General features: G+C 36.8%; 1 protein-coding gene across 1 annotated transcript in view; it reads left to right on the top strand.

Annotated features, from left to right (window-relative positions):
• Nucleotides 1-10,601: 10,601 nt before the first annotated feature.
• Nucleotides 10,602-27,574, top strand: part of VRK2 (VRK serine/threonine kinase 2) — a 92,257-nt gene continuing 75,284 nt past the window's right edge. Inside the window, exons 1-2 of the mRNA XM_059078794.2 lie at nucleotides 10,602-10,946; nucleotides 12,806-12,946. Of these exons, the coding sequence (XP_058934777.1) occupies nucleotides 12,811-12,946 (136 nt within the window). The 5' untranslated portion in view covers nucleotides 10,602-10,946; nucleotides 12,806-12,810. The remainder of the gene's footprint in view (nucleotides 10,947-12,805; nucleotides 12,947-27,574) is intronic.

Raw genomic sequence — 27,574 nt, 5'->3', positions numbered from 1 at the left:
TCCAGATGATAAATGGGTGCTTTCCAGTCTTTCAAGATCTAGACAAAATGAACTCAAGGTCGTTTCCTAAAATTTCTATGGATTTTTAGGGGCTTGCATTCTCATGGCTACCTCTGGTCTATTGCTTCTTCATGTGCCATTTCAGATTTGAGTTATATTTGCTCAGATATGGACATGGACTCTTCAATTTACACACTAAAACACACTGAAGAAAAAATGGGAGGAAGGTAGAAGAGGAGTTGAAACCATAGCAACCAAAACAACTTTTGAGTGAAACAGTAGACATCATTCTTGAATGATCTTTTGTCAATCCTACAACCAATGTCTCCACAGTGATCTCTTACCTCATCCAACATCCAGCTTCATACCATCTCTCTGGTTTTTATGTTCTGCTTTGCTTCCTCCTCTCTTACTCTTGGAAAAGTAAGAACTTCACATTTTTCTAAATTCTATAGAGCAATTTTCCCTTCAAGTTGTCCAGCAAATTAAATTCTCTTCCATTAGTGGTGGTATGTTTATGAATAGATAGAAAAGAAGCTCTCTTCTTACTTTTGACTTATTTTAATGTTTTATTTCCTCCAGAATTTTAGACACTTTGTTCAAGTAGGTTTGCTAGTATATGTTCTGACTTTTACATATTTGAAGATATCTCTATTTTTGTCATCATGCATACGAATAACTTGATTGTGTTTAGTATTCTTAAGTCAAAATCATTTTATTTACAGATCTGTGGTCGATTCTTTTTCTTCTTTTATTTAGTGTCTTAGAGAAGAATCTTTGAGACCCATTTAATTCTGCTGGTAATTAGATTTTTGTCCTGCTATATTATGGATATTTTCCCTTATCTCTGAAGCTTATTATCCTTTCTTTTGAATTCTAAAAGATTTTTATAAATTTATCTTCTACATAACTAATGTTGCATTTTCAGATGTAACAAATTGGGTTACTTTCCTCTTTTGATGAAAATAATTATGTTGTTTTTTTTCTCTTTGATCCAAGAGAATTTTTTTCTAGAATGCTTTGTGGTAGTCAGAATAATGGCACACCATCACTGAACACCCACCAAAGATGTCCATGTTCTGATCCCTAGAAACTATGAATGCTACTTTACGTGACAAAAGATACTTTGCAGATGTGATTATGTTAAGGATCTTGAGAAGGGAGCATCATCCTGGATTATCTGGGTGAGCTCAGATAATGTATTATCAAGGGTCCTTATAAGAGAGGTCAGGAGAGTAAGAGCCAGAGAGAAATACTGGAAGATGCTATACTGCTGGCTTTGAAGATAGAGCATGGGACCACAAGCCAAAGTGTATAGGCAGCCTGTAGAAGCTAAAAAGTCAAGGAAATGGATTCTCCCTTACAGTGTCCAGAGGAACACACCCTACTGTCGTCTTGATTTCAGAATTTCTAACCTCCAGCTCTGTGAGAGAATAAGTTTATGTTGTTTAAGTCATAATTTTGTGGTAATGTATTAAACAGTAATAGAAAAGTAATGCATACTGTCATTAGTTTCATAGTAAAAAAGTCTTCTTTAATTTTATTGCACATATGAATCAGAAAATGTTAGAATGGTTTTCTGTTTGTTGTAGGAATTTTATTTTTTATAAAAGGTATTTTTGAATTTTTTAAAAAGGAATGTACTGTAAATTATAGGATTTTTCCTTAAGTATGGTAATTTTTCTTGGTTTGGTCATTCACAGAGGGCTATCTATGCTTTCCTAGTCTTATCTTATGGCTAAATCGAAATGGATATGACTTTCTCACTAGTATCTCTCCAGTCTAGATCAAGTGATAAATGGAAAAAGTTACAATCTAATAGTGTAACTCTGATGTCTTCCAAAATCTCAAGGTTTTTGAAATAACTCTTTCCTCTATCATAGAAATAAAGTAACTCAGGCTCCCATCTAATGTGAGTGAAGATAATGTAGTTGTTTCCCAAATAATTTCTGAAGTCTAAGTAAGTGCTTACAAATTTTAGCAACCACTTGCCATTTCCCACTATGAATCATTTAGAGAATTATTACTCAGTAGCAAGAGTAATCTTAAAATGTAGATAGTATCATGTCACTCCCTTGTTTAAATTCTTCAGTGGTTCCTCATTTCACTTCGGAAAAGACAAAAATCTTTAAGCTCACAAACTTCAGTGTTATCTGTCCTGTGCCTACCTCGCCAGGATATCTGCTGCTGTCATCTCTCACCATCATCCTTTTGAGGCCTTAAATACATCAAGTTTCTTCCTACCTCAGGAATTTGCATAAATCCTTTCCTCCATGAAATGTTTTTCCTCCCCACCCCTTCTGCCTCCTTAACAGCTCTTCATCCTTCAGATTTCATTTTAAGTGTCATTCCCTCAAAGGTTTCCCATGACCTTGCCTGCCAGTTAAAATTAGTTCCTCCTGTTACAGCTTCTAATAGAATCCTATAAATTTTCTCAGTGATTATTTAATGTCTGTCCCCTCTAAAAAGCTATAAGTTTAAAGAAGGCAAAGACTATGTCTTTCGTTACAGTCTATCTCCAGAGCCAAGCTCAAGTAACATTTGACTAAGTGAATGAATCTGAATTGCTGTTTCTGGCTTCTCCATGGTGATTTCTGGCCATTGCATTTCATCCTCTGTTCTATTTCATTAATCTGTCTCAGCTTCAGAGCATGACCATCACCTCTCATCTTTGTTTTTCAGTCCCTGAGTCTGTGCTAAATGAAGGCTCATGCCAGGTTGCAGGTTTGTTTTAATTTTTAAACTTTGTTTATTCATTCAAAATATTTGCACTGGGCACTATTCTAAACATTTAGTGATTCTTTCTTGGTGTGGGGAACAAGATGCAATGTTGCCAGCTCATTGCTCTATGAGGCCTTGTGGTGCCCTTGATATGGTCCAAATGTTTTGGTCCGTATATGTGAGGTTCTGCTCCTGAGGATGCAATGCCTGGATTTCAAGTTTAACCCTAATACTTCTGAATTTCAGAGGCTGGTGGTATTAATTCGCCAGTGTTTTCTCTACTGCATTATGAATATATTACCCTTTTAAAAGAGGATGTTTGACATTGGCACTGCATGCCTTCCTTCAAAACAATTCTATGTATATCTATATTATTGATACTTTTAAAAGAAATGCATCAACGTTTCTTGCATATGGCCAGTATTCATCTTTACTTTCTGGTGCTAATGTGGAAATTTTTCCTCTTTCCCATTAAAAAAAATATTTTATTAGGCATTGCAATCGGAATATGAAAGCAGGGAGATAAAAATCTGCCCTTGTTATTATCTTGCCCAAAAGCTGCCAGTGATTTCTTCACCAAACTATGATCGCCTTACCCTCTATCTTGTCTGTTGTCTATGTATCAGTTTATTTTTGTTATGGGTAGGAACTGCATTCCAGGAAATTACTATGTCTATTAAAAACTCACGAGTATCCATATAGCATGAAATATCCTGTAATAGATTGTCCTGATAGCCTCAGAGGAAGAATTTCATGACTCTAGTAACATTTGCATTTCATAGTTGGTTGAGTACCTTGTAAAATGAATGAGCACTGTCGTGAATACTTCACTCTGTTGGATCACTCCAGTATGCTGGCATTTGAATGTTCATCACCACTATCAAATCAATTCAGCATTATTCACTTCTAGGGAATGGATTTTTGTAGCCTTCTTCTCCATAACTTGGGAGAAGAGAAAAGAGAAAGCTCCACGAGGTATGAAAGAGTGCTAGAATTCCTCCATTTTATAAGTGAATTCAAGTGACATCAGATGAAACCCAACCACATATGTGTGCGAATATGAAACACTAAGGTGTGGATAACATTCAGACATAAAATGATATCATTATTCTCAAATAGAGTTGTTCTTTCGAACGGTACTATTGGAGGATAATCTTGGAAAGAAGAACTTCTAAAACTAGTTGTGGCTGTAATCCATTAGAATGACTTCATAAGAGTGGCTTGTAAATATCCTCTTAAACATACTTGAATGAAAATAATTTTTCTCTTATGTGCTTGAGACAGCTAAATACAGCATGGTCTTTCCAGAAATGACACCAACATAATATATCATTAATTTTATCCAATTGTTTCCTGAAGTGGCCCCAATTATATGATTTTTTTCATCTAATATAGTTCATTTACAGAAAGTGGAATATAAGCAACATTGTATTTTATTTTCCACTAAGAAAGGGAGTCTATTTGATATAATAATATTATTTTGGACCCTTTATGTTGAAAAAAAGGATATATATCTCATTAAACTATAAAGTATCCACATTCAACTGGGTACCTAATTATCTTCCCTGAGGACTTTTTTTTCAGGAACAAATGTGATGAGGCAATGAGTATATCATTAGTTTCATTTTATAGAGATAATACTCATGCATTTTTCTTTGTCATAGTAAGTAAAACATTTCAGAGGTCTAAAATAAAATATTAATCTACTCCCACCTTTCCTATTCCACATCCTGAGAGAACCCAGTGTAATCAGTATCAGGATGATGTCTATCTTCCACATCATTTTCTATGTTTATACAAATAAAATTAATACAAAATATGTATATATGATGTGAAAATATCCAATACAATATAAAAATAAATTCTATTTATTTAATCCTATTCTATACTTCTATTATAAAATTACTATAATCAAAAGAATATGGTATTGGCTGAGGAATAGACCTATCACATACACACCCCTCTATATTCTGTGTGGCTATCACACATGAGCAGTTAGTGTCAGCCTCCTGCTCAAGCTTCCAGTGATCCTCCATTGTTTATAGTAGTTCTGTCCAACAAAACTTTCTATGGTCATGGAAATATTCTATAACCTGTTTTATCCATTAGGGTAGCTACTAGCTACATGTGGCTATTGGGCATTTGAAACATGGCTCATGGAACTAAGGTACTGAATTTTTAAGTGCTTAATTTCAATTAATTGAAATGTAAATGGTCATAAGTGGTTTGTAGCTACTGTACTGGACAGCACACATCTGTAATGTCAAACCCAAACTCCTTATCAAGCATTTAAGATCCTCCATAATTTTATCTCAGATGACCTGAGATCAAGGCCTATAGGACCTTAGAATAAAAACTGAAAGATAGTGGTGCTGCAAACACAGGAAAGGAAAGCCTAAAAGCATGGCCTACAGGACACATGAGAATACTGTTCTTACCTCTGCTTTGAATATATCATCAACTTCATTATTGAAAGCACAGCTTCTGCTTAAAAATCATTCAGCAAATTTCCTTTCTCCTTTTCCAGTTCATATTTTTGATTATTGCAGGCATGTTAGTTGGGGAGAAAGAGGATGTAAAGGGTGAATATAGTCTTATGATTAATTAACCTTTAATGATGCACGTATTAGGGGAATGGATACAGTAGGACTAGCACCACTTTTGACTAACCAATTTTAGGTTTTATCACATTCAATTGTTTGAGAGATAACTCAATACATATTTACTTACAATTGTTTAGCAGCGGGGCTCTACTGAATAATATCTCTGGAAAATATTTTATGGAGTAGTTGACATATTGACAAATGACAAAGAAATTTTTTGTATCATTGTCTTTCATTTATATGGACAATCAAGAATTATGTCTTTTGGACAAACAAGTTCACACTTTGTAATCGTCTTGTATGTGAAGAATGCAAAGAGCATAGCTATTTGGTCTGATTGTTTATCTGATAGCTTTGAGATTCCATTTATCTGAATAATATTATTTTCAAAATTTCTCTGTCAGTAACTGCTTAGCTCTCCAGGGACTGCGCATTTATGAGTGCAAATGGCCTCCTGAATTTTATAAAACAAAACTAGCTTCTTTGGCAGGCAAAATGTTTCCAGTGAAGTGATCTCCTTTTCTCACATTAAATAACAAAGATTGGATTTTTCTAAATGTTTTGTCTATGCAACATCTTTAACACTTTAATTGATTTGAAATGATCTTGGCCTTGTAAAGTATGTTCTCTAAATGGTTAGGTTTTTCTTCTTTCTTTGAAGCAGTATAAGCATTTCTACAGCACCTGGTTCTTTGAAAAGCAGAACTCATGCCATACCTACAAGTTGGAACACCTCCAAGAAAGTCCTTTTGTTTGTTTGTGTTTGTGGTGAATCATTCATAGTCTGTGAGATCTATGAACATAGCATTGTCTAAAAACCTTGTTTTCCTATTTTTTTTCTTCTGATGACTCATACTTCAGTGCTTTCATGCCTAGATTCTTTTTTCTTTCTTGTTTCTCATCATGTTCATTCAGAAGATGTTCTTTCACTAGTTCCAAAATTTGTATTTCTATATTCTGTCAGTTTTCATCTTGAAACATACACACAGCAATATGCTCAGAATTATAAAATTCTGCATTAAATTCCAACACTTAAAAAACCCCTCATCTTCTCAATACAGGTTTACCTGCACTTCTGTTCTCATTTTTATTTAGTACAAATTTATTAACATTTTAATTTCATTAGCGCTTGAAACTCTATTTTATCTGTTAGGAAGATTTTGGCTATGAGAAACATAAAAACCAATGCTAAGTGGCTTAAACAACAAGGGTACTTGATACCTCATGCATGAATATGAAAGGTATGGTGGATTCAAGTTTAGCTGAATGAGTAATAATGGTCTCAAGGACTCAGGTTCTTCCTATCTTTTTCTTCAGTAATTCTTTTCCTTTAAGTCAGTTTTATTGAAGCATAACTTACAAAAAAAATTCATGAATTTTAAGTGTACAATTAAATGAATTTTGACAAATGTATAATCACATAATCACTACCACAATCAAGAAATTAAACACCTCTATCATTCCAAAAAGTTCCGTTAGCCCCTCTGCAGTCAATCCCATCCCCCCAACCTAGGCCCTGCCAATTTCAATGGAATTATACAGTATGTACTCTTTTGCATCTTCTCTCCTTCACAAAGCATCATGCTTTTGAGATCCATCCAGGTTGTTGCTTATATCAATAGTTTGTTCCTTTTTATTGCTGAGTGATAGTCCATTGTGTAGGAGATATATTGCATACCACAATTTGTATACCCATTCACTAGTTGATGGGAATTTGAGTTGTTTCCAGTTGTTGACTATTACATAGGAAGTTGTTATAAACGTTCACATACAAGTCATTGTGTAGATAGAGGTTTACATTTCTCTTGGGTAAATACTTAAGAACATGAATGCTGGATCATATGCTAATTATATGTTTAACATTACAAAAAACTGACAAACTGTTTTCCAAAATAGCTGTACTATTTTGGATCCCTACTACCAGTGTAAGAGAGTTCCAGTTACTCCACATACTTACTAAAACTGGGTATCTTAGTGCTTTGTGAAGAGCAAAATTTTTAATTTTTAGTTAATTTATCAGTTTCTTCATTTAGGTTTTCAGCTTTTATCCCCCCCGGGTACATTCTAATTACACAAATTCAAAGATTACAAAGATTTACCAAATCCAAGATCATAAAATCTTTCTCCCAGGTTTTCTTCCAAAAGTTTTACAGTTTTAACTCTTGTATTTACATTTAGGTTTATGATCAATTTCAAGTTAATTTTTATGTGGGGTATAAATTAAGGGTTGAGGTTCTTTTCTTTTTTCCTCTCTTCCTTTCTTTTCTTTTCTTTCTTTATGTAATAGATGTGATAGAGAGATAGAGAGATGATAGATAGATGTTCTAAGTGTTCTAACCTCATTTGTTGAATGTTCTGCAATTTTTAGTGTGTTAGATTTGTGCTTTGTTCTATACTCATGGTCACAGATGACTGCAAAAGTTCCAGGCATCACATTTGGAATGACATGCAGGAGAGACCATCTCTTCATAGAAGTGTACAGGAAACTTTTATTCATCTCTTATTACCTACACTTCATACATGCTTCCTGTCTAAATCAATCAGTGGAAAGGGGAATGGGACCACCATTATTCATTTATTCTTTTTTTCATTTTTTTTCATTTATTCTTTTAACAAGAAAATGGCATGTTTTCTATATGCATTCTAGGAGCTAGGAGTACAGTAGTGATGAGAAGAGTAAAAATTGTTGCCTGCTTTTATGGAGCATACAATTTACTGAAGAATACTATTTGCCTATTTTCAAACTAAATAAATAACCGGTATAATATGTTGTTGTACAGTATTAAGCACTGGGAGGGAAAAAGGAAAAGGGACTATGAAGTATTGTGGGTAGGTTGAAAGTTTAGATAGTTAGGAAAGGGCTCACGGAGTTGACTTTTGCATAGGAGACCTGAAGAAGGTGATAAGGTAGGCCATACAGATATCAGATTGAAGAGTGGCCCCGACAGAATGAAAAGTGCAATAGTCCTGAGAACAGCAAGGAGGCCACAGTGGTTGCAGAAAGTAACAGGAAATGGGGGAGGTACAGAAACATGTAGATCATTGTAGGTAAGTCATTCTCAACCAGCAGCAATTTTGGCAAAATTTACAAATTTTGGTAATGTCTGCGGGACATTTTTGGTTGTCACAACCTGTAGTACTACAGAGGCCCAGGGTGTTGATAAATAACCTATAATGCACAGGAGAATCCACTTTTGACAATCCTCCCCTTTGTCAACAAAGAATTATCTGGCCCACATGTTAGTAGTACCAAGGTTGAAAAACACTGTTTTAGGTCATAGTGGGGACTGGCTGACAATGAGTGAATTAGAATATGTCACTGAAGAGTTTTGAGCAGAGGAATGATCTAAGCTTTTAAAAAGTTCATGCAGCTGTTCGTTGTGAGTAGACTGAAGGGGTAGAAGGGTAAGAAATAGGATAGCTTTTAGGACCGTACTACCAGTATCCAGGAAAGACATGGTGGTTTGGACCAGAAAGACAGAAGTAGAAGTGGTAGGAAGTGATGGGTTCTGGATATATTTTGAAGGCTGAGCTAACAGGATTTACGAACTGCTATGAACTAAATGTTTGTGTCCTCCTAAAATTTGTATGTTGAAACGTAATCACCAAGGTGATGGTATTTGGAGGCAGGAGGCTTTGGGATGTGACTGAGTCATGAACTTGGCCAGACTCAGGACTGTGAGGAATACATCTCTGTTGTTTATAAACCACCTAGTCTGTGGTATTCTATTATAGCAGTGGGAAAGGGCTATGATACTAACATACTAGGTATATATAGGTATGAAACAGAGGAGCCATGTATGACCCCTTAAGAGTAATCTGTTGTGCCTGGTGCTGTTGTTGCATCTTCCCAAAGATAGTAACCTGTGGAGTGGGTAGAAACCTGAACAAATTTGGAATGGGAGATTTAAGGCCCATATAAACGTTTGGACAGGCAAACAACAGCATCTGTTACATATATATCTTATAGAAATAAGAATGGATGTTGTTAGATTAGTGAGTGACTATCTTAAAGGGCATGATTATTCTATGTATAGACTATTGAGTTTCTTTAAAAATGCTTTTTTATCCACGAGAGATTTTTTAAAAGTGTCTTCTCATGCCGTCTTTCATTTGGTGACAGTTTGATAGATGTAGGAACTCTTAAAACCCCATTCCATCAAAGTCATTAAAGGATTTTGACTTCCAGTATTTGCATCCCGAGCAATTACTGACTTCCCACATAAGATGTTGATTGATGTATTGTTTAAGAATTGCTTTCTGAGCATTTATTTTGCCTAAACTAAAATATTATAAGCTAACTATGAGTCCTTATTATATGTTAGAAAACTACTTATTTCTTTCACTTAATTATCATCATAATCTTATAACCAATAACCTGACAAACTCTACTTAGGCTCCCCTGAACTCTTCCTCAAATAGGCCTTGACTTTTGGACTTCCATGTTCTCTCTATACTGTCCAATTTTAGCAAACATCCTGCTAAGTATAGCCAGAATCTCTCCAGTCTCCATATCTAATCCAGTTCCTCATCCTCCACCACCCCTCCCCCCGGTGATGTCTGATCACCGTGGCCTGTTTTCAGCAAGAATTCTGTTAGCACCATCTAACCAGAATTCTCTCCTCTCCCCTGATATTTCCTCTTATTAATTTTCCATCCACGACCCCCCCCACCCAGGGGGGGAGAAAATTCCTTTTCTTTGCTGTATTTGGAATTTAGCATAGCTCTATTTCAAGAGTTTTGAATAGTCTTCCATACCATTTTAAGAAATGTCGGAATAATTTTTTCTTTAACAAACCTTAACCTGAATAACTAGGGTTATTTCCATTTCACAGACAAAAAAAAAAAAAAAAGAAAAAATGAGTTTTGTAAAGTAATTAGGTTTAGTCAAGATTATCCAACTAGTAAATGGATCTTGAGCCGATATGCCTCTGAGAACTTAAACGCTGTGTTATAGGCCTTCCTGCTTACAACAGGCTTCTTGCTCTAGAGGCCTGGCCAGTGTGACTGGCTGCCCAGGTAAATGCTCAGTAAGGACCGGCCCGTTGACTTGGAGACTCTAGGTACCGAGATCATGGTACAAGGGACCTGAAATTCCTTCTACACAAATGCACACCAAACTGATCTGATGGTGTAGACCCGCCGCCGCCTCTTCGTCTCTGCGTCCCCGAGCGCTGACAGGCCGCCTGAAGGAGAACGCTGGCCGCGGCCTAGGCGAAGCTCAGTGGGCCCCGGGCCGGAGTCTCCGCCCAGAGCGAGCCGCGTCGGGCGCGCGCTGCGCCGCAGGCCCAGGTGCAAGAAGTTAATTTGGCCCCTTATGCGGGCCGCGCCGGCTCCGGGCCCGCCTCCCCGCGGGATTGGAGGCCCGCGGCCCCGCCCGGCCCTGCGAGGCCGGCGGGAGGCGTCGCGCGGTCAGGCGGCGGGGACGCGGAGGGCCTGGTTAGCTTCCTCTCGTCCCCAGGTCCTGGGGGTCGCGTCGGGACGCCACACTAACGCGCCCTGCTCTCCGCCTGCCCGGCCCGCGTGGTGCCCCATCCCGGGAAGGAGCTGCGGTCGGAGAGAGACGCCGGGGCCTCTGGGCCGCATCCCAGCCCCGGACGGGCAGCGGTCCCTGCTTTCGCGGTTGGTCCTGACTTTTTTCTAACTCAGCGCGTGAACGTGGCGCCCCTTCAACTCCCGTTCGCCCAGAGGGCGGGGCGGAGGAGTAAGGCGGGGAAGGAGATTGGTTTTCTCTTTTCGTCGGTCTAGAGGGAGCTTGAGTTGGGAAGTGAGTCTCCAGACGCCGGCGAGCTTCGGGTGGTTCGGGCCGGCCGGGCGTGGGGGGTGCCCTGGGCCGCCGAGCGGGGACAGGCGGGCGGTGGGCCGCGCCGCCCCGCCTCTGCCTCCGCTCTCACGGTCCTCCGCCGTGGCCGCCCCAAGCCCAGTCTTGGCTCGGGTTCAGGCCTCTCGGTAGCGGTTTGTTCCCGGAAACTCGTGTTGAGCACTTTTCATCGCAGCCCTGGGAGGGGACCCCAAAGCAGTAGGGACGTCTGTGTCGGTACTGGCCTTGAGAGGAGGCTGGCGCTTCCTCCTGTGAACTTGAACTCCGCATCCATGCCCAGAATGCTCATTGTATAGTCAGTCACCTTTCAGGCCTCAAGTTCTGATGCCGCAGAGTTGCCCCCAAACTGTTTGTGTTCTTTATACTGATTGAGAATTTATGCCCTGCTGAAAAGTTGTTCTCTGTAGACTTTAGGTTTTAAATCAGCAAATAAATGTTGGGCCCCAGTATATAAAGTACTGGTCAGTATATGTACAGTGCTGGTTAAAACTTTTCCTGTTTTGGGCATCGTTCATTTAAGTTCCTGGCTTCCCTTGTGTTCGCGTTAGGAGGAGGACAGGTGAATATTGTTAAAGATTTCTGCTGTGTTCCTTTGCTCTACCTGGGGTGTTGCTGCCGAGTAAAAGATAGGGCGTTGATTAAAGTAAGTGAAGCAGGGAAAATCTGCTAAAAGGAACAGAAACCTTCACATTCCGAAGATGGATAGCGTATACAATGAAAACTTTACTTTCATTTCAAAAGCACTCACCAGTTTTTAAGGTTTCTTTGGAAATACTTAGAGGATGGCGGTTACTTTCACAGTTAGTTTCAGGCCTATATGCTGTGTGTGTGTTTTTCCCGAAGACATTTTCTCTTCTGACTCAATCTCTGGTGAAATTCACTAACCTGTGTACAATTATAATTAATTGGGTAAAGTTGTATGGCTATACTATGGAGTCCATACTTTTGTTGTTGGCAGTACTGTATTAATCTCTAAGACAGGGCAGTTTTCACTTTGGTGAGGGTGGGGAAGGGACAGGATATAGAGGAACAGAAAGAAGCTGAAAGAGTAGTATGCCAGCCCTAAAACTGTACAGTGGCCTAGTGCTCTGCTTAGTTATACATCCATGAAAACCCAATGGTTTGCTCACTGAACAGATATTTACTGAGTACCTACTCTGTGTCAGTTGCTGGGCTTGGTAATGATGTACATTGCCGTCGTCCATGTTTTCCCAGTCAAAAGCTGTATTTTCTTTCCTAGTGACTGAAGACCTTCTCATCTTTGACACTTAGCATTCTCAATGAAAGGAGTATTTTCATATATATGAAATTTATTTTCTCTTTGTAATTGGATATTGTTAACTCATTTCTTAAGGTGTATTCTGCACCGTTAATAGGTATTTTGACTACCTAACTGAATTTCGGAAATGTTGAGTGAGGTTCAGCAGGTTTGTTTGTTTTTTAACATCTGTGCCTCTTAGATTTCAATATTGTAATGTTGGTGAATCTCCACTTTGAATAAAATGTGTGGGTTTCCTAAACCCAGTTGACTTCAGAATCCTAATTTCTGGGAACCTGCAAAAGTGCCCCATAGAAGACATTTTGAGAAATGTATTTTAACTGGAGTTTTCTTTGTTGTTGTTTTTATTTTTAATCACTATCTCACCCCTTCTGCCAACAGAAGTGATGCCACCAAGAAGAAAAGAGAAATACAGACTTCCTGTTCCACTTCCAGAAGGCAAGGTCCTGGATGATATGGAAGGAAAACAGTGGGTGCTGGGCAAGATGATTGGCTCTGGAGGATTTGGTTTGATATATTTAGGTAAAGTATAAATTACCAAATATTCTTATATATGTGACTATAACTGTGATTTCTTCATAATATTTTGAAAATTGAAACTTTGAAATAAGGTATAATCCATAAATGTACTTTTCTAAGTAGTATGAAGATAGTGTTTAGTAGAATGTCTAGGTTCAAGACATGACTGACCCCAGTCCTTGTTGTCCATGTTTTTCTGAATGACTCTTAGAAGTCTTTTCAGAGCATAATTACACAGTCTGCCAGACAAAATGTTAATGTTCTTTTTTGAGAGTGTTTTCCTGGAAACATTGCTTTTTACAGCTCAGAGAATGCAACTGTGTGAATACAAACACTTTCCATTTGTGAATCTTAATCATTAATATTTAAGTATTGCAAGGTTCTGGTCATTTCTTAACTAGGCCTCACTGGAGAACTGGGCCTTCATACCTCAAGGCATCTATTGCATGGAATGAATTAACTTCTCTCCCGTACATCTAGAATGGTACTAGTTACATGCCATCTTGGGATAATTGTATTTTTAAAAAAATTAATTTATTTTATTTACTATTTTTTATTTTTGGTTGCATTGGGTCTTTGTTGCTGTGCGCGGTCTTCCTCTAGTTGTGGCGAAGGGGGAGCCACTCTTCGTTGCGCTGTGCAGGGTTCTCATTGCTGTGGCTTCTCTTGTTGTGGAGCATGGGCTTTAGGAGCGCAGGCTTCAGTAGTTGTGGCACTCGGGCTAATAGTCGTGGCTCGCGGGCTCTAGAGCACAGGCCCAGTAGTTGCGGCACACGGGCTTAGTTCCTCCGCGGCATGTGGGATCTTCCCAAACCAGGGTTTGAACCCGTGTCCCCTGCATTGGCAGGCAGATTCTTAACCACTGTGCCTCCAGGGAAGCCCCCATCTTGGGATAATTAAGAAAATAGACACTCATTTAGTTTTTGTGTTCTTTGGTACAGGTAAGGGACCTGAGTTGAATATACTTTTACACTACATTTAAAAATTTTTAAATTACACTGACTTTAAAAGGATTATTCAGGGCTACCTTGTATCTGTAGTTTAATGATCAAGAAATATCCATTACAAGATGAGATTTAATGAATAAAATAAGAAATATTAGTGATTAAAAATATGCCCTCAAGGAGCAGTTCTTCTAAATATATTGACTCATTGTATGTGTGTCTGTAGGAATTTAAGAAGTTGGTAAAAGACCTTCATTGGAGGAATCTTGGGTTCCTCATTAAACATTTCAAAGTGTAGGAAAGGAAGGACTTTCCCTCTACCCTCTTAAGTTTGATACCTGGGTTTATGAAATAAACTGACAACAGGCAGATTAACAGGAGAAAAGGTATACAAATTTATTAATTTTTTAAATGTTACGTGCACAGTAATATCAGGAAAAAAAAAAGTCAATAAATACCCTAAAACATGGTGAGATTTGAGAGCTTACATACCGTCTTAATAAGGGAAGCGGAGATGGGATACAGGACACTTAAGGAACAGTAAATGATTTTTAGGAAAGATTATTAGCCCTTAGAAGAGTAGATGGGGGCTATGATAGTTTATCTTTTCTTTTTTTTTTTTTTTTTTTTTTTTGGTGGTACGCGGGCCTCTCACCGTTGTGGCCTCTCCCATCGCGGAGCACAGGCTCCAGACGCGCAGGCTCAGTGGCCATGGCTCACGGGCCCAGCCGCTCCGCGGCACGTGGAATCTTCCCGGACCGGGGCACGAACCCACGTGCCCTGCATCGCCAGGCGGACTCTTCAACCCCTACGCCACCAGGGAAGACCCTATGATAGTTTATAACAAAGTTTGGGAGTGGTGTCAACTTCTCATCTCTTCTGTGCTGAGTCAGTCTTTCCTGGTTAATGAAGCACTCCTGGAGGGAATTTAAAACAATGGAGTTGTTTTTTTTTTTTGGAGGCTCTGTCTTTAGGCAAATAAAGGGAGTTCAGAGGAAGCCTCTCCCTACATTTGCTATTTTTCAAATGCCTTTAGTTCAAAATAATCCTTATGCCAAAGAGGCATATTTTAGGGTGGCATATTCTGCCACCCTTCTCACACAAACATGTTTCATGGATCATGAAGGATAAAGCTTCTCTTCTGATAAAATTAAGATTGTAGTTTTGAACAAATGGATGAAATTCAGTCAATAAGTAACTTATTAATCACCTGAGTGTCTAATCTAGTTGGAAAGGTAAGACCAACACAAAAATATTGTATGGGTTAAATAAAGAACAGCTTCCCCATTTAAAGGATTTGAACTTGCTTGAAAAATACTATGATTCTAAGTACTAGATTGAGTGACATAGACAGCACTGTTCAATAGAAATGTAATACAAGCCATGTATGTAAAGTAAAATTTGCTAGGAGCCACATTAAAAAAAAAAGTAAAAAGAAACAAGTGAAATTTAATTAAATAATATGTATTATTAAATACAATATATCTAAAGTATTATAATTCCAACATGTTATCAATATTAAAAAAAGGAAATATTTCACTTTTTTAGTAAAAGTCTTTAAAATCCAGGATGTGTCTAGTCATATTTCAGGGGCTCAGTAGCTATGTATAGGTAGTGGCTACCACACAGGATGGTGCAGATAAAGACCCTGAGAGTACTTGGGATCTACAGAGAATAGAATTCTTTGTAGAATAAGTGTTGGTTGAGACTCTGAATTAGTGAATTCTCTCGTATGGCAGAGAGTAAGGATCTCTAGTACATCGTCTTGACTCAAGGTCAGAGAAATGGAGTTGAATAAATTATTTCTAATGTGGCTGAGCTATAGCCTTGGATTGCACAGCTTATCAGTTATACTTTCAGTTTTCTAATGTTTGAATTATTTGAGTAATTTCAAAGAACTACAGAAAAGCATTGACTGATGGTCTTATTTCTTTTCTCTTTTTTAGATGTACATATTATATGTGTTATTATGTATTTAAATTTAAGTGCATGTTTGAAGTTAAATTATATGTTTATACACATATACATATATGTATGTGTATATATATGTGTATACATACTCACTACTTGTGTGGTTCCTGTTGTGAAAAAGGAATTTATTTGCTTAGGCATGTGATTTATTTGTCCCTATTTAAATACAGAAAATCTTTGCTTCTTTCAGTCCAAGTACTGCACATATTTTTTTACTTATTTTTTTCTCAGTAAGATTTATTTTGCAACAATTTTCAAGATTTCATATGTTATGAAATACCCCCTACTATCTGAATTTCAGAACCTGGATCCTGGAAATATAAGCAAGTGCACACTTTGGGGGAAGGACTTTAAAGAAATGTTTAGCTGTTTTGAGGAAAAGTCTCCATACTTCAGAATATATAATAAAGCTGTGTGTTCCAAGTGTTGTTATTGTCCTATCAAAAGTGGCATTCATAACTCATAAAATGAGCTCTTCAGTGAGATGCCATCAGCAACAATTCATTAAAATTAGCTTTTACTTATTTTCAAAGCTAAACAAATCCATATGAAATTATATCATGTTTTTGCATTTTACCATGGTTCTCATCACTTCCTGTATATAAATGAAGAAGTAGGTAAATTCAGGTTTCCTTAATACCTTTGTGTCCAGCTACATTCTTTTTAAGCATCATATTTGCCAGATATACTCTTTCAGCAGACAGTTCATCAGCATTTGTTACCAAAGGCTGAGAAGCTAACTGCTGTGTCTAACTCATGGTGTGAGTACAACTGTCCTCGAGCTTTGAGATCAATATCCAAGGCCTTTCAGTAGTCAGCAAGAAGAAAAGGGGAAGGGGCAGAAATATTTTGTATTTACTCTTGACTTGGAGAAATAATGTGCCTGTAGCATTAATGGAAATAGTAATAAGAGGGAAAAGAAAAGTCTGAATACAAGACAAAGTTCTTTCTTTGTATATGAAAAGAGAGGAGGGGAAAAGGGAGAATGGAAACTCGTTTAGGGGGTGGAAAAAATTGCTGCTATTTTGGGATCAAATAAGTGAAAAAAAATTTCTAAAACTTCAGGAGAGAGAACTAAGAGTTTGAATTCTACTTTAGTGCTAGATATAACATAGAACCAAGCAAACTAAGGGAGAATTGCACAAATAAAAGCATGGGCTTTGGTGTTAGGCAAATTTGGGTTGAATTCTGACCTAAGCCTTTTGCAAACTTGAGTGACTTTCACCTATTCATGAGTCTGTTTCTATTCTGTATGATAGGGGTAATAATAATAGTGATGATTAAATAAGATAAGGGGGCTTCCCTGGTGGCGCAGTGGTTGAGAATCCGCCTGCCGATGCAGGAGACACGGGTTCGTGCCCTGGTCCGGGAAGATCCCACATGCCGCGGAGCAACTAAGCCCGTGAGCCATGGCCGCTAGGCCTGCGCGTCAGGAGCCTGTGCTCCGCAACGGGAGAGGCCACAACAGTGAGAGGCCCGCGTACCGCAAAAAAAAAAAAAAAAAAATAAAATAAAATAAATAAGATAAGGTTTTTAAAGAACTTGGAACTCGATAAGCAATTCAATCTAATTTATTTATTTATTTAGAATTTCCCATTCTCAGTGATAGTTGAACTCTAAATTCAGTGTCTGGTGCCGCAGGAGATTAGGATGGTGACAAAGACATCTACTGGAGGGTTTTTCCATTTGTCCTGCCATGGACTGTGATGGATTTAGCTACTAAATGTGGTAAAACTAAGAACATAAGAGAATGTCAGTGGAATGACATTTTACTTACCAACCTCTATTTTTCCCACTAAAATTTACAATAGTAGCCATGATGACATAGTGAAAAGTTCTCATTTAAGCTGTATCTTGTTTCAGATATGAAATATACCATGTTTCAGAAATTAGTCAAAAATCTAGAAAACCAAAATTACAGGTAATAAACTTCAACCAAATTCTTCATGTACTCATGAAATCTTTTTATATTAGTACCAATAGAAATGATTTATCTGTGTAAGTTTTAGTTTTTTGAATTTGAGCATAACCATGACAATTTAGCATCTTTGGAATATCAAGCACAGACGAGATAGATGTTCAACAGTTATTTGCCTGAGAGATGGAGATAGATTGGGCTGCTTAATCCACACAAGCCAGTTGCTTTATTCTCTTCCATAATTATAGATGTTACCCTTAACTCCAGCCTGTAATCTTAGAGATGTACTCTTAGGCACAAGAAAAACTGAGACAAATTAACTCTCATGATGTCATCTAAAAAAATCTATATATGCTTTATTGACAATAAATCAATAGCATTATCTTTTCTAAATAATATGTTATTATAACTAAAATTAGCTCTCTTGAAGCATTAAGATCAATCATTTATTCATGGATAAATGTTTAGACTTCACAGGTGACTGCCATGCATTTTTTGGGTAATCCTCTCAGATCAACTCAATTTTGCTCTTTAGAAACAGAAGAAATCTTTTTTTTTTGGTGGGGTGTGGTAGGGCAGGGGGAAGAGGATAGGATGACTAGGAGTTTTAGAAATGATCAAAGTTTAACTCACGAATTTTGATGAAGAAACAGATTTCTATTTATGAAGAAATAGCAAAGATTATTTATACATGTATGGTTTTTACTTATTGTACTTTCTAGTAAGCTGGAATGGATTGATTTTTAAGGTATGCAGAGTAGTGTTCCAAAGAGCCTAATGATAATGCTAGCAACAAAGTAGAGTTACTGAAACATATATTGCTTCATTATATATTGCTGTGTTAAATGTTATTTTGGCAGTGTTTTATAGAGAAGGCTTTGAGATAAGCAGTTAGTCTTATCTGATACAGTGCTTACTAGGAACCACAACTGTTACTAGGAAATTTTGCAGATGATACTGTGTGGGTGAAAAGAAGAAGGAAATAAATATGAAATAAAGATAACTTGTACTAGAAACTATAGTATATAAGATAAATTAGTTCTCAGATGAAGGTGTAAGAGGTAATAGGTGATATAATCTCAACAGAGGAAGAGATCACTTGGGATTTTGTGAGTTTAATAAACTTGATGTACTTTTTATAAGAATATTTAAAGTCCCTAGAAGTTGTATTTTAATTTTGTATGTGCTGTCCATCGGCTATTAATTTTGAGTTTTAAAAGAGTGTTCATTTACTTATCAGTTAAGAAATCAAAGTATTTGCAAAAGTTTGGATTCATTGTATAAAAAGAGAGTGTTCTTCTAAGGCTTACTTAGCCTTTTCTTATCTCTTTCATTTTTGTAAGTGTCTGATCTTCTTTTTAACATATTTTATATTGTGGGTCTTCATTTTCAACATTTCTACTCTCAAACTCTTTTGCCTTAAGGGAAGATTTACAAACTGCTCTGTTCCTCAATGATTTATATATTATGTCTCTTCCACTGCACCTGTTACTATCTTATAACTTTACAGTGGTCAAGATTTTTAAATTTGAAACCTGTTTGCTATAGGGAAATGTCTTCTTCATGAAATGAGTTCACCTCTTTTGCCACACAATAAAAAAACTCCCAGATTTTGGCTTCCGGCTTCCTTATGAAATAAGGATAGACTTTTGCTTCTGAAGTGTTTTAGGGTTTTTTTTTTTTTTTTTCAGATATGGAAGAAGAGTAGGAAGTATGGTCCTTCTTTTAAGTAACAGGAATATCTATGTTTATAAAATAAATGAAAAGAAAATTAAGAAACTCTAAAGCTCTAAATGGGAGACTAGAAATTAGCTATTTGGATGATGAAAATTTGTCCACCATCCACATTTAACAATGATTCAGAGTGTTTATGGATCTTATACTGCTTACGTAGTTTTGCAGTTAGTGGTCCTTCAGAAAGTTTGTCCCTTATAACTCCATTATGTGAACTGAGTACACTATGCAGTATTCTATGTGAAAGGGTATTTTAGGAGGAAAGACACAAAACTCAGCAATTATTTCAAGAAAATTGTTGAAGATTTCCATTGTTTCTTTTAAAGAGGTGGACTTCATTTAGTCAGGTAGACTTTTCTTTAACATCTCCAATCAAGTAATACTTGAGGAAAAAGGTTCCGTAGAAAGACATCCATTGAAGGCCAGAAACATCTACAGATGCAATGTGATCTCAGGCAATGAAGCATGTGGCCCTTCATTGGCATTATATGATAACAGGAGGATCTTCTGGCAGAAGAGCTGACTTTTGCTGAGTTCTGCATGCTGCCCCTCCAAACCCATCTTTGATTGGCACCTATGCCCTATTGAAACTGGCATCACACCTTCTGAATGGGCACAGTGCCAGCCTAGCAGATGGGTATGGGCAAAAGCATGCCAGAAACCCAGTATGTGCATCAAGTTTAAGTATCAGGGGCCCAAACTCCCATCCAGGGATATAAAAACTGCAGTCTGTTGAGAGCTTTTTGTGCTTAAGGTTAAAGGACATGCCATTTCTACTCCAGCTTCGAGGTTGATTAATTTTGAAAGTCAAGCAGGAGCTCCTGTGGCTGTGTCAGGCAAAATTCTGTCTTTGGTGAATGAGAATTACTACTTCCTGTAGGGAAGAGAAAGTATTGTAATGAAGTGTCCAATGAGAGTTAGTCTCCCACAAGTGCCTCTAGCACTTAAGCAGCATGCATTCAGTGGAGATGAATATTTCTGTTCTCCAGCAGAGCCAGGTGCATTCAAAGCCAGATCTTCAACCTGCTGCAGTAAAGAACCCTAAATTTAGAAAGGGCAGGTAAAGTTTGGAACTCCTTGGTGGCAGCTCTCACCATGAGCTGATGAGGCTTCACAAAAGTGTATAAAGGAGATGAAGGAAAAACTAAATTAAAAAACCTTCAGATTACTTCAGCTTGAAACAGACAGATCTTTAACAAGCCAAGGGAAAAAGTTTAGTCCCTTCTCCTCAATGCAGAAATTCTTCTGAATTTTATATCAATAAAAAGTTAGTTTACCAAAATGTTAGAACCAACTTAATGCATAAGTAACAAAGCTTCCTATTCTAACATTTATTTCATTGCATGTCTATCATGTATATAAACTTCACTTCTTGAATAATGGATTTTGCATAAAATTGAGTTCTAAATATCATATTCCTTATGATCGTCTCACACCAGCTACAGAACTGGGCAAAAAAAAAAAAAAAGGGCATCATTCCTTGTGATCACTTTAATATCCCCTAAATGCTCTTAAATTTACAAGAATGCCTGTAAGACCAGCTGTGGCCAAGAGAAGCTTTTTCATAATCACCTTATAGCCATTGCTTTTTCTTTTCCACTGTGTAAACTTTATCTATGGAGCAGATTCCATGAGACCATTGTGAATACTTCAACGTATTCAAAACATATAACTGCCACAAATTAAACTACTAAAACTAAAGCTGGTGCATTGTAACTGCCAAGTAAAACTGGCACGTCCCTCTGTCAGACTGCGGGAGAGTATGCCATACAGTCCTCAGAAAACACAATTCATCCAGAAGCACTCTTGTCACTTGCTCTGATATTAAACCAGAGAAAGTGACATTAATTAAAGAAGTGACGTGAGCCAACAAAGGCAATGAAATTCTAAGCTTTGGCTCATGTGCAGACCTTACTCCGACTTGCTCTGCTTAGGTATTGTGGCCATTTCTGAAGAGGAGTGTGGCTACTTCCCTTCTCTTCCTCCTTTCATCTTTCCATTCTGAAACATCATTTTCAAGCAACTAAAATTTCATACCCAGGGTTGCACTAGCCAGTTGGTACACTGGTAGTCATTGCAGGGTTTCCCAAAATAGTCATGTGGTGGCACGTGATGCATTTACTGCACTTGGTAACTGCATGAGATGAACAACAACTAGAGACAGAAGAGAGTTGGTCTTACAAAAAGGCAAGCAACAGCGTAATCGAGTAGGGTACCTAGATTCGGTAGACCGGGAGCTAGGGGAGTCTGTTGCTAGGATCGCTGGTGGAAACGAATGATGGCTGGTAGGCCTTATGAAAATTCTAACATGCTAACGAGCCAAGCTGGGGAGTAGCCACAACTTTTCTCACTCTCTCTTTGTTCCTTCCTGTAGTGTGCTCTTTCTCAGTGCTTATCTTATTTCATATGATTGCCATTTGTATACTGTTTAGGGTCCATCAATACTAGATTATAAACTTCTTGCAGGAATTCTCTCAGAGTGCTTAGACAAGGCCTTGCATACAATAGCTCAAAAAAAAAAAGATTGGTTAAATTAACTCTAAAACTAGTCTGTTCAGGAAAAATAATTTTCCCAACAATTAGGTTATCTGAGATGAAATTTTGTTCTCTATATACTATAACATGCAGCATGTGTGTAAGGCACTGTCCTTTTAGATTTAGAGACATTGTTTTGTATATTTTGGGGAATTCGAGGGGAAAGAAGTTTCTGTTCATTCTCTTTCCAAGTATGTTTTTTAAATACAAGAAGCCATGTACTTAATCCATAGATTATAGGATTTATTGGGGAAAGTCTACTTTGCTAATGCCTAGTGCAGAAAGTTAAAAAAGGACATTATATTAATACTAAATAGTTTTGTGTTTAGAATGAAACAATTCTACTGAGTAGCACTTAATTGAAGTAGGCCTAACAGCAAGTATAAACTTTTGTGGAGGAAATAGATGGGGTTTAACGTTAAATGGATTGACTTATAGGCATGTAACATGCATAAGAAATCCACTTTTCAAAGGATATAAAGACAACTTTAACAGAAAATAAATTATTGGAATTTCTTTTAATCCAAGTGAATGAAAGGTTTGATTAAGAGTTTTGTACATAGTCAAAGCTTTTGTTATAGTTTCTGGGCATGGGTGTTTTATATTTGAGATCAGGAATTTTCTATCTGTGTAATTAGTCATGAGGTTTAATGTACATTTTTCATATCAGTCAGACAATGGCTTCAAAGAGACAGCAGCACTGCAAAGGAGCAAGAAAAGAAGGCCAAAGTTGACATACACAGAGGCAAAACAGTGTAGGAGAAATCAACACGTTTTGCAAAATCAATCATTGAAAATGTGTCAGTGTTCAGGAGACTGTCTTTAATTTGCAATCCAAGTGAAAAAGAGTATTTAAATATGAGAGGCAGTATTATTGAGCCCAGCATGCCTGCTACCACTTGTTTGACTAGCTCAGAATAGAACACTGAGAGGCAAGGGCTCAAAGTTAAATGAACATTTATACATTTTAAAATCAAATGAAAGATTCAGAGTATATTCATGAATTAAAATTTTTTTCAGAACCCTAAATTTAATCAGCTGGAATTACTTTTAAAGTGTCATTCTATTTAACTTTAGGGAATGATGAATTTGCCTTTTAATAGGGATGCTGTATTTTATCATGAAGATGAAACAAACTGTCTTTTGTTAATTATTCCCCAGAGACACGGGCCATTTTTCTCTCCTATGCTTAGTGTGGAGTAAAGGCAGCTTCCCGCAAATTTATATCAAGCAAAAGCAATCAGAAGCTACAACATGTGTGAAAGAGGCTCATGGAGGGCATAGTGTCCATTGTAGGTGTTCTGAGTGCTACCTAATGAAGTTCTTAGAGGTAATGTTACCAGAACCTCACTATGGAGGCTAGGACATAGAACAGTAAAAAGGAATAAAAGCAAGAATCTCTGGTAAAGTGTAGCAGATGAGTCATGTGTGTCTGGGGCATACTGCTAGGGATGGTTCTTGAAATCTTTTCTCTGGAGTCATCATCATCGTCATCATCATCATCATCATCATCATCATCAACTGCTGCTAAAATCTTTTACTTAGTATGTGCCATGCTCCGTGTTAAATGCTTTATATGCATTATTTCATTTAATCCTCTCAGCAGCTTGATAAGGGAGTTACTGAGGCCTAGGAATGGTAAGCAATTTGTCTCTATGCTATAGTTTTAATAATTGCCTCCATCTACATTTGAACTCAGGTTTCTTTGCTCTCCTGATTGATGTCCTTTGTCAAAGAACACTTTGAATTTACTACTAGCCAGAGAAAATAGTGGCAAATGACATGCTTGTGGCATGCTCATTTCTAAAATAACAGTGAAATATCTAATTGATAGTATTGGCAGCTAATGTAAGAAATATGTTAGTGATGATGCTGATAATGGTGTCATTTTCATTCACATTGACAACGTGAGGTGTAGATCATCCATGATATGTTTTTAATATTAAGTTCACAAAATCTTTGAAAGCCCATCTGATATTTATAGCAAATCTAATGTTAAGAACTAGAAAAAATACATACGCTAAAAAATGTACTATACCTAGATCAAACAATATTTTTATGAATAAAAAGTGAGACTAGTCAACAGTGCATACAAACTGATGATAAAGATTTGGTAGGTTTTTCTGCTTTTTAAAAAATGAGTAAATTTGTTTAGTTTGTAGGGATTTTATGCATTTGTTTTAATGCTAATAACTAACTGGAAGATCAGAGGAAGCCTCTAAATCCCTATGATACAGTTTTAATAAGCATCATGTAAAAATATTTTTACAGATGTTGAATTATTTTTGACCATGTCTTTTTCCATTGGATAATAATTTTTTTAATTAATTAAGTAATTTTTTGGCTGCATTGGGACTTCGTTGCTTCACGGGCTTTCTCTAGTCGTGGTGAGCGGGGCCTACTCTGTTTCGGTGCGCGGGCTTCTCATTGCAGTGGCTTCTCTTTGTTGCGGAGCATGGGCTCTAGGTATGCGAGCTTCAGTAGTTGTGGCTCACGGGCTCTAGAGCGCAGGCTTGGTAGCTGTGGTGCATTAGCTTAATTGCTCTGCGGCATGTGGGATCTTCCCAGACCAGGGTTTGAACCCATGTCCCCTGCATTGGCAGGCGGATTCTTAACACCTGTGCCACCAGTGAAGTCCTGGATAATAATTTAAAGATACACTATTTAGAAAACTAGGTCTTTTAAGAGGAGAATAAACAAAAATAAATACTTGGATAAGTGAAATCTTGATAAAGAATATGTTTCTTTATAGAATTTGTTCAGAGGCCAAAATATTTAATATATAATAGAAGTATAGTTTTTGAAAAAGTATTCAGTTTTGCCAAGATATTATTACACAATAGTAATTTATTATGTACCTATAGATGATTTTATGAAAAAAATGATAATATTTCATGAAGAGGCAAATCTTTAAGTGTTTTTAATGGAGATATTTATTAGATATTGCAAAGCTAGTTTTTATGCTATGATACTTTTTTCTTGGGAGTATATACATAGCAAGGAAAAGAATGAACAAAATATATTACATTAGAATACATGTTATTGAGCGCTTATGGTAATATACAGTTATTAATTTCAGTTTCTGGAGAATGTGAAGAAAAATGCTGTTCATTATACTTAATTTTATTTCTATTAAAAGATCATGTGTTACAATTCTAACATATATCTCCAGTGTCATATGTGAGTATCACAATTGGGTCTGAAGTATTAGTTATGTAAACCTTCTATCTTATAAAGTGTTAGGAGGGTGGTAGAAGGAAAAGTAGTAAAACCCACTAAAAAATCTCTGCACTGTACACTTCAAGACAAATGAAAAGAAAGCAAAACAAAGTTGAGTACCTAATAGACCATTGTTGCTGTGTGATGGAAAGTGGGAAAAAAAACATTGTAAGACTTCTAAAATACCAGAATTTCTACTTCAGCAGAAAGCTTTTGACCAAGTACAAATGTTCTGAAATTAACTAGTTTAATGTAAATGGAATGCATTATGGAATCTGTCTTAAAAATAAAACATTTTTATTCGGGGAAGGACTTTTAAGTTCTTTCTGACCCTGAAAATCTGTGAGATCCTGAAAGATGGTGAGAGATATTGAAACATGGATAGAGGCTTTAAGGAAAGAATTGACCCAGCTGAGCAAAGAATTAGCTATACTATTAACGAGCAAGCAAAATAAATCTAAGGCACAGAAAAATGATGTAAAGAGAACATCAAGAAAAAGTAATGGTTCTGTTATCTTTTTATGTAGTATATTTTTGGATAATAAGAACATTACATGAAAAGGTAAAGACTTTCAAAACAGAGACCATATTGAAAGATACAAGAAAGATTTCCCTTATTTGAAACCTAATTTCAGCATGAATATTAGAAAAGTGAGGGTGGAGCCAAAGTTCTTACATAGTGGCTTTTTAAACTTGAAATGCAGAATGTATAATATCATTTCAGTGAGGGACTTCAGGAACTACTTCAGCCCTTAATTCATAGACTAACAATAGAATAACTTCATAATAGCTAAGAGAAATATGGCTATCATTCCAGTACACTATCTGGCCAAACTGAATGCCACTTAAGAGAGAAGGAAACATTTGAGGACTTAAGAAATCTGAAATCATTTTATAACAGATTACCACAAAGATAAAGTAGACTTGAAAGTATATAAGTGAAAAAGACTTCCAAGAAATAAATGAATTACACAAAGATTTGATGACAAAGTAAGTTTAGTAAAAACTGGACTTACGAATATAATTTTATAATGCAATTCACATTTCTAAAGTAGATTAAAGAACTGTGGTTAGGAAATATAGGGTTAAGAGTTAAACAGGGGCTTCCCTGGTGGCGCAGTGGTTGAGAATCCGCCTGCCGATGCAGGGGTCACGGGTTCGTGCCCTGGTCCGGGAAGATCCCACATGCCGCGGAGCAACTAAGCCCGTGAGCCATGGCCGCTAGGCCTGCGCGTCCGGAGCCTGTGCTCCGCAACGGGAGAGGCCACAGCAGTGAGAGGCCCGCATACCACAAAAAAAAAAAAAAAAAAAAAAAGAGTTAAACAGAAAAGTTGGTACATATCAACTCTTCAAACAAGCTCAAAATGTTTAGTTAATAATAATAATAATAATGAAAACATCTGAATTAAAGTATATCAGTGTGAAGAATGTTTAAGAAATAGATAAATGGGTTGAAAGTCTATTATAAGATAACGTATGTAATATGTACCACAACCAGTAAGTAATCGGTGAAGGAGAGCAAAAAAGAATAACAATAATATAAATTTACAGAGTGTTGTATTATAATTCAATTGCCAATTACTACATTAGATAGAAACTGTCTGAAATCCCTTATTAAAGAATGTCATTGACAAAAACCCCATAATCACTTGCCAAAAGAGAAATACCTAATACAATAAAATATAAAGACACTAAAAGATCAAGTTTTTTCATGCATGTGTAAGCAAAGAGTAAGATAAGCATTTTAAAAATTGTTTTATATTCCGTAGTAAAAATTATTAAGAGAACTAAGCAAGGACATTGTGTAATGGCAAAAGGTTAATAAAGCCAAATGAAAATGTAATCATAGAATTTAATATGACCAGAATGCTACTGTTCGTTTTTCTTAGAGAAGAAAGAAAATCTAGCAGGTGTTCAATAAGAACATGTTACAAATATAACTAGAGGTATTATAAACAGTCAGGAAATGACAGATCAGTCACCAGTAGGTCTTCACACTGGTGTTTATGGAACCCAGGTATACAGGTGAAAGGAGTGGGGGCTGTGGTCACTCCACCCATGTTTCAACCTGAGCATTTCTGCTTTGATCTGTTCTGTGTATCAGGCTGCCAAGAAACATCCCATTGCTAAAAAAGTTGAAGATAACTGATTATGCTACAATAATTAATAAGCTCCAAAGTTGAATATGCAATTAATAAGAAATGATTTATATTTGGAGGGGATTTAACAGCATTATAGAGAATAAGATCTTTCTTCCCCGACTGTACAAGAACTCATTTTAAAAATTGTGTGTGGTGATTTATTAGTAAT

Source organism: Kogia breviceps, chromosome 11 (assembly GCF_026419965.1).
Source record: "Kogia breviceps isolate mKogBre1 chromosome 11, mKogBre1 haplotype 1, whole genome shotgun sequence".
Lineage (NCBI taxonomy): Eukaryota > Metazoa > Chordata > Mammalia > Artiodactyla > Physeteridae > Kogia > Kogia breviceps.
This window is presented reverse-complemented; position numbering and strand designations above follow the sequence as displayed.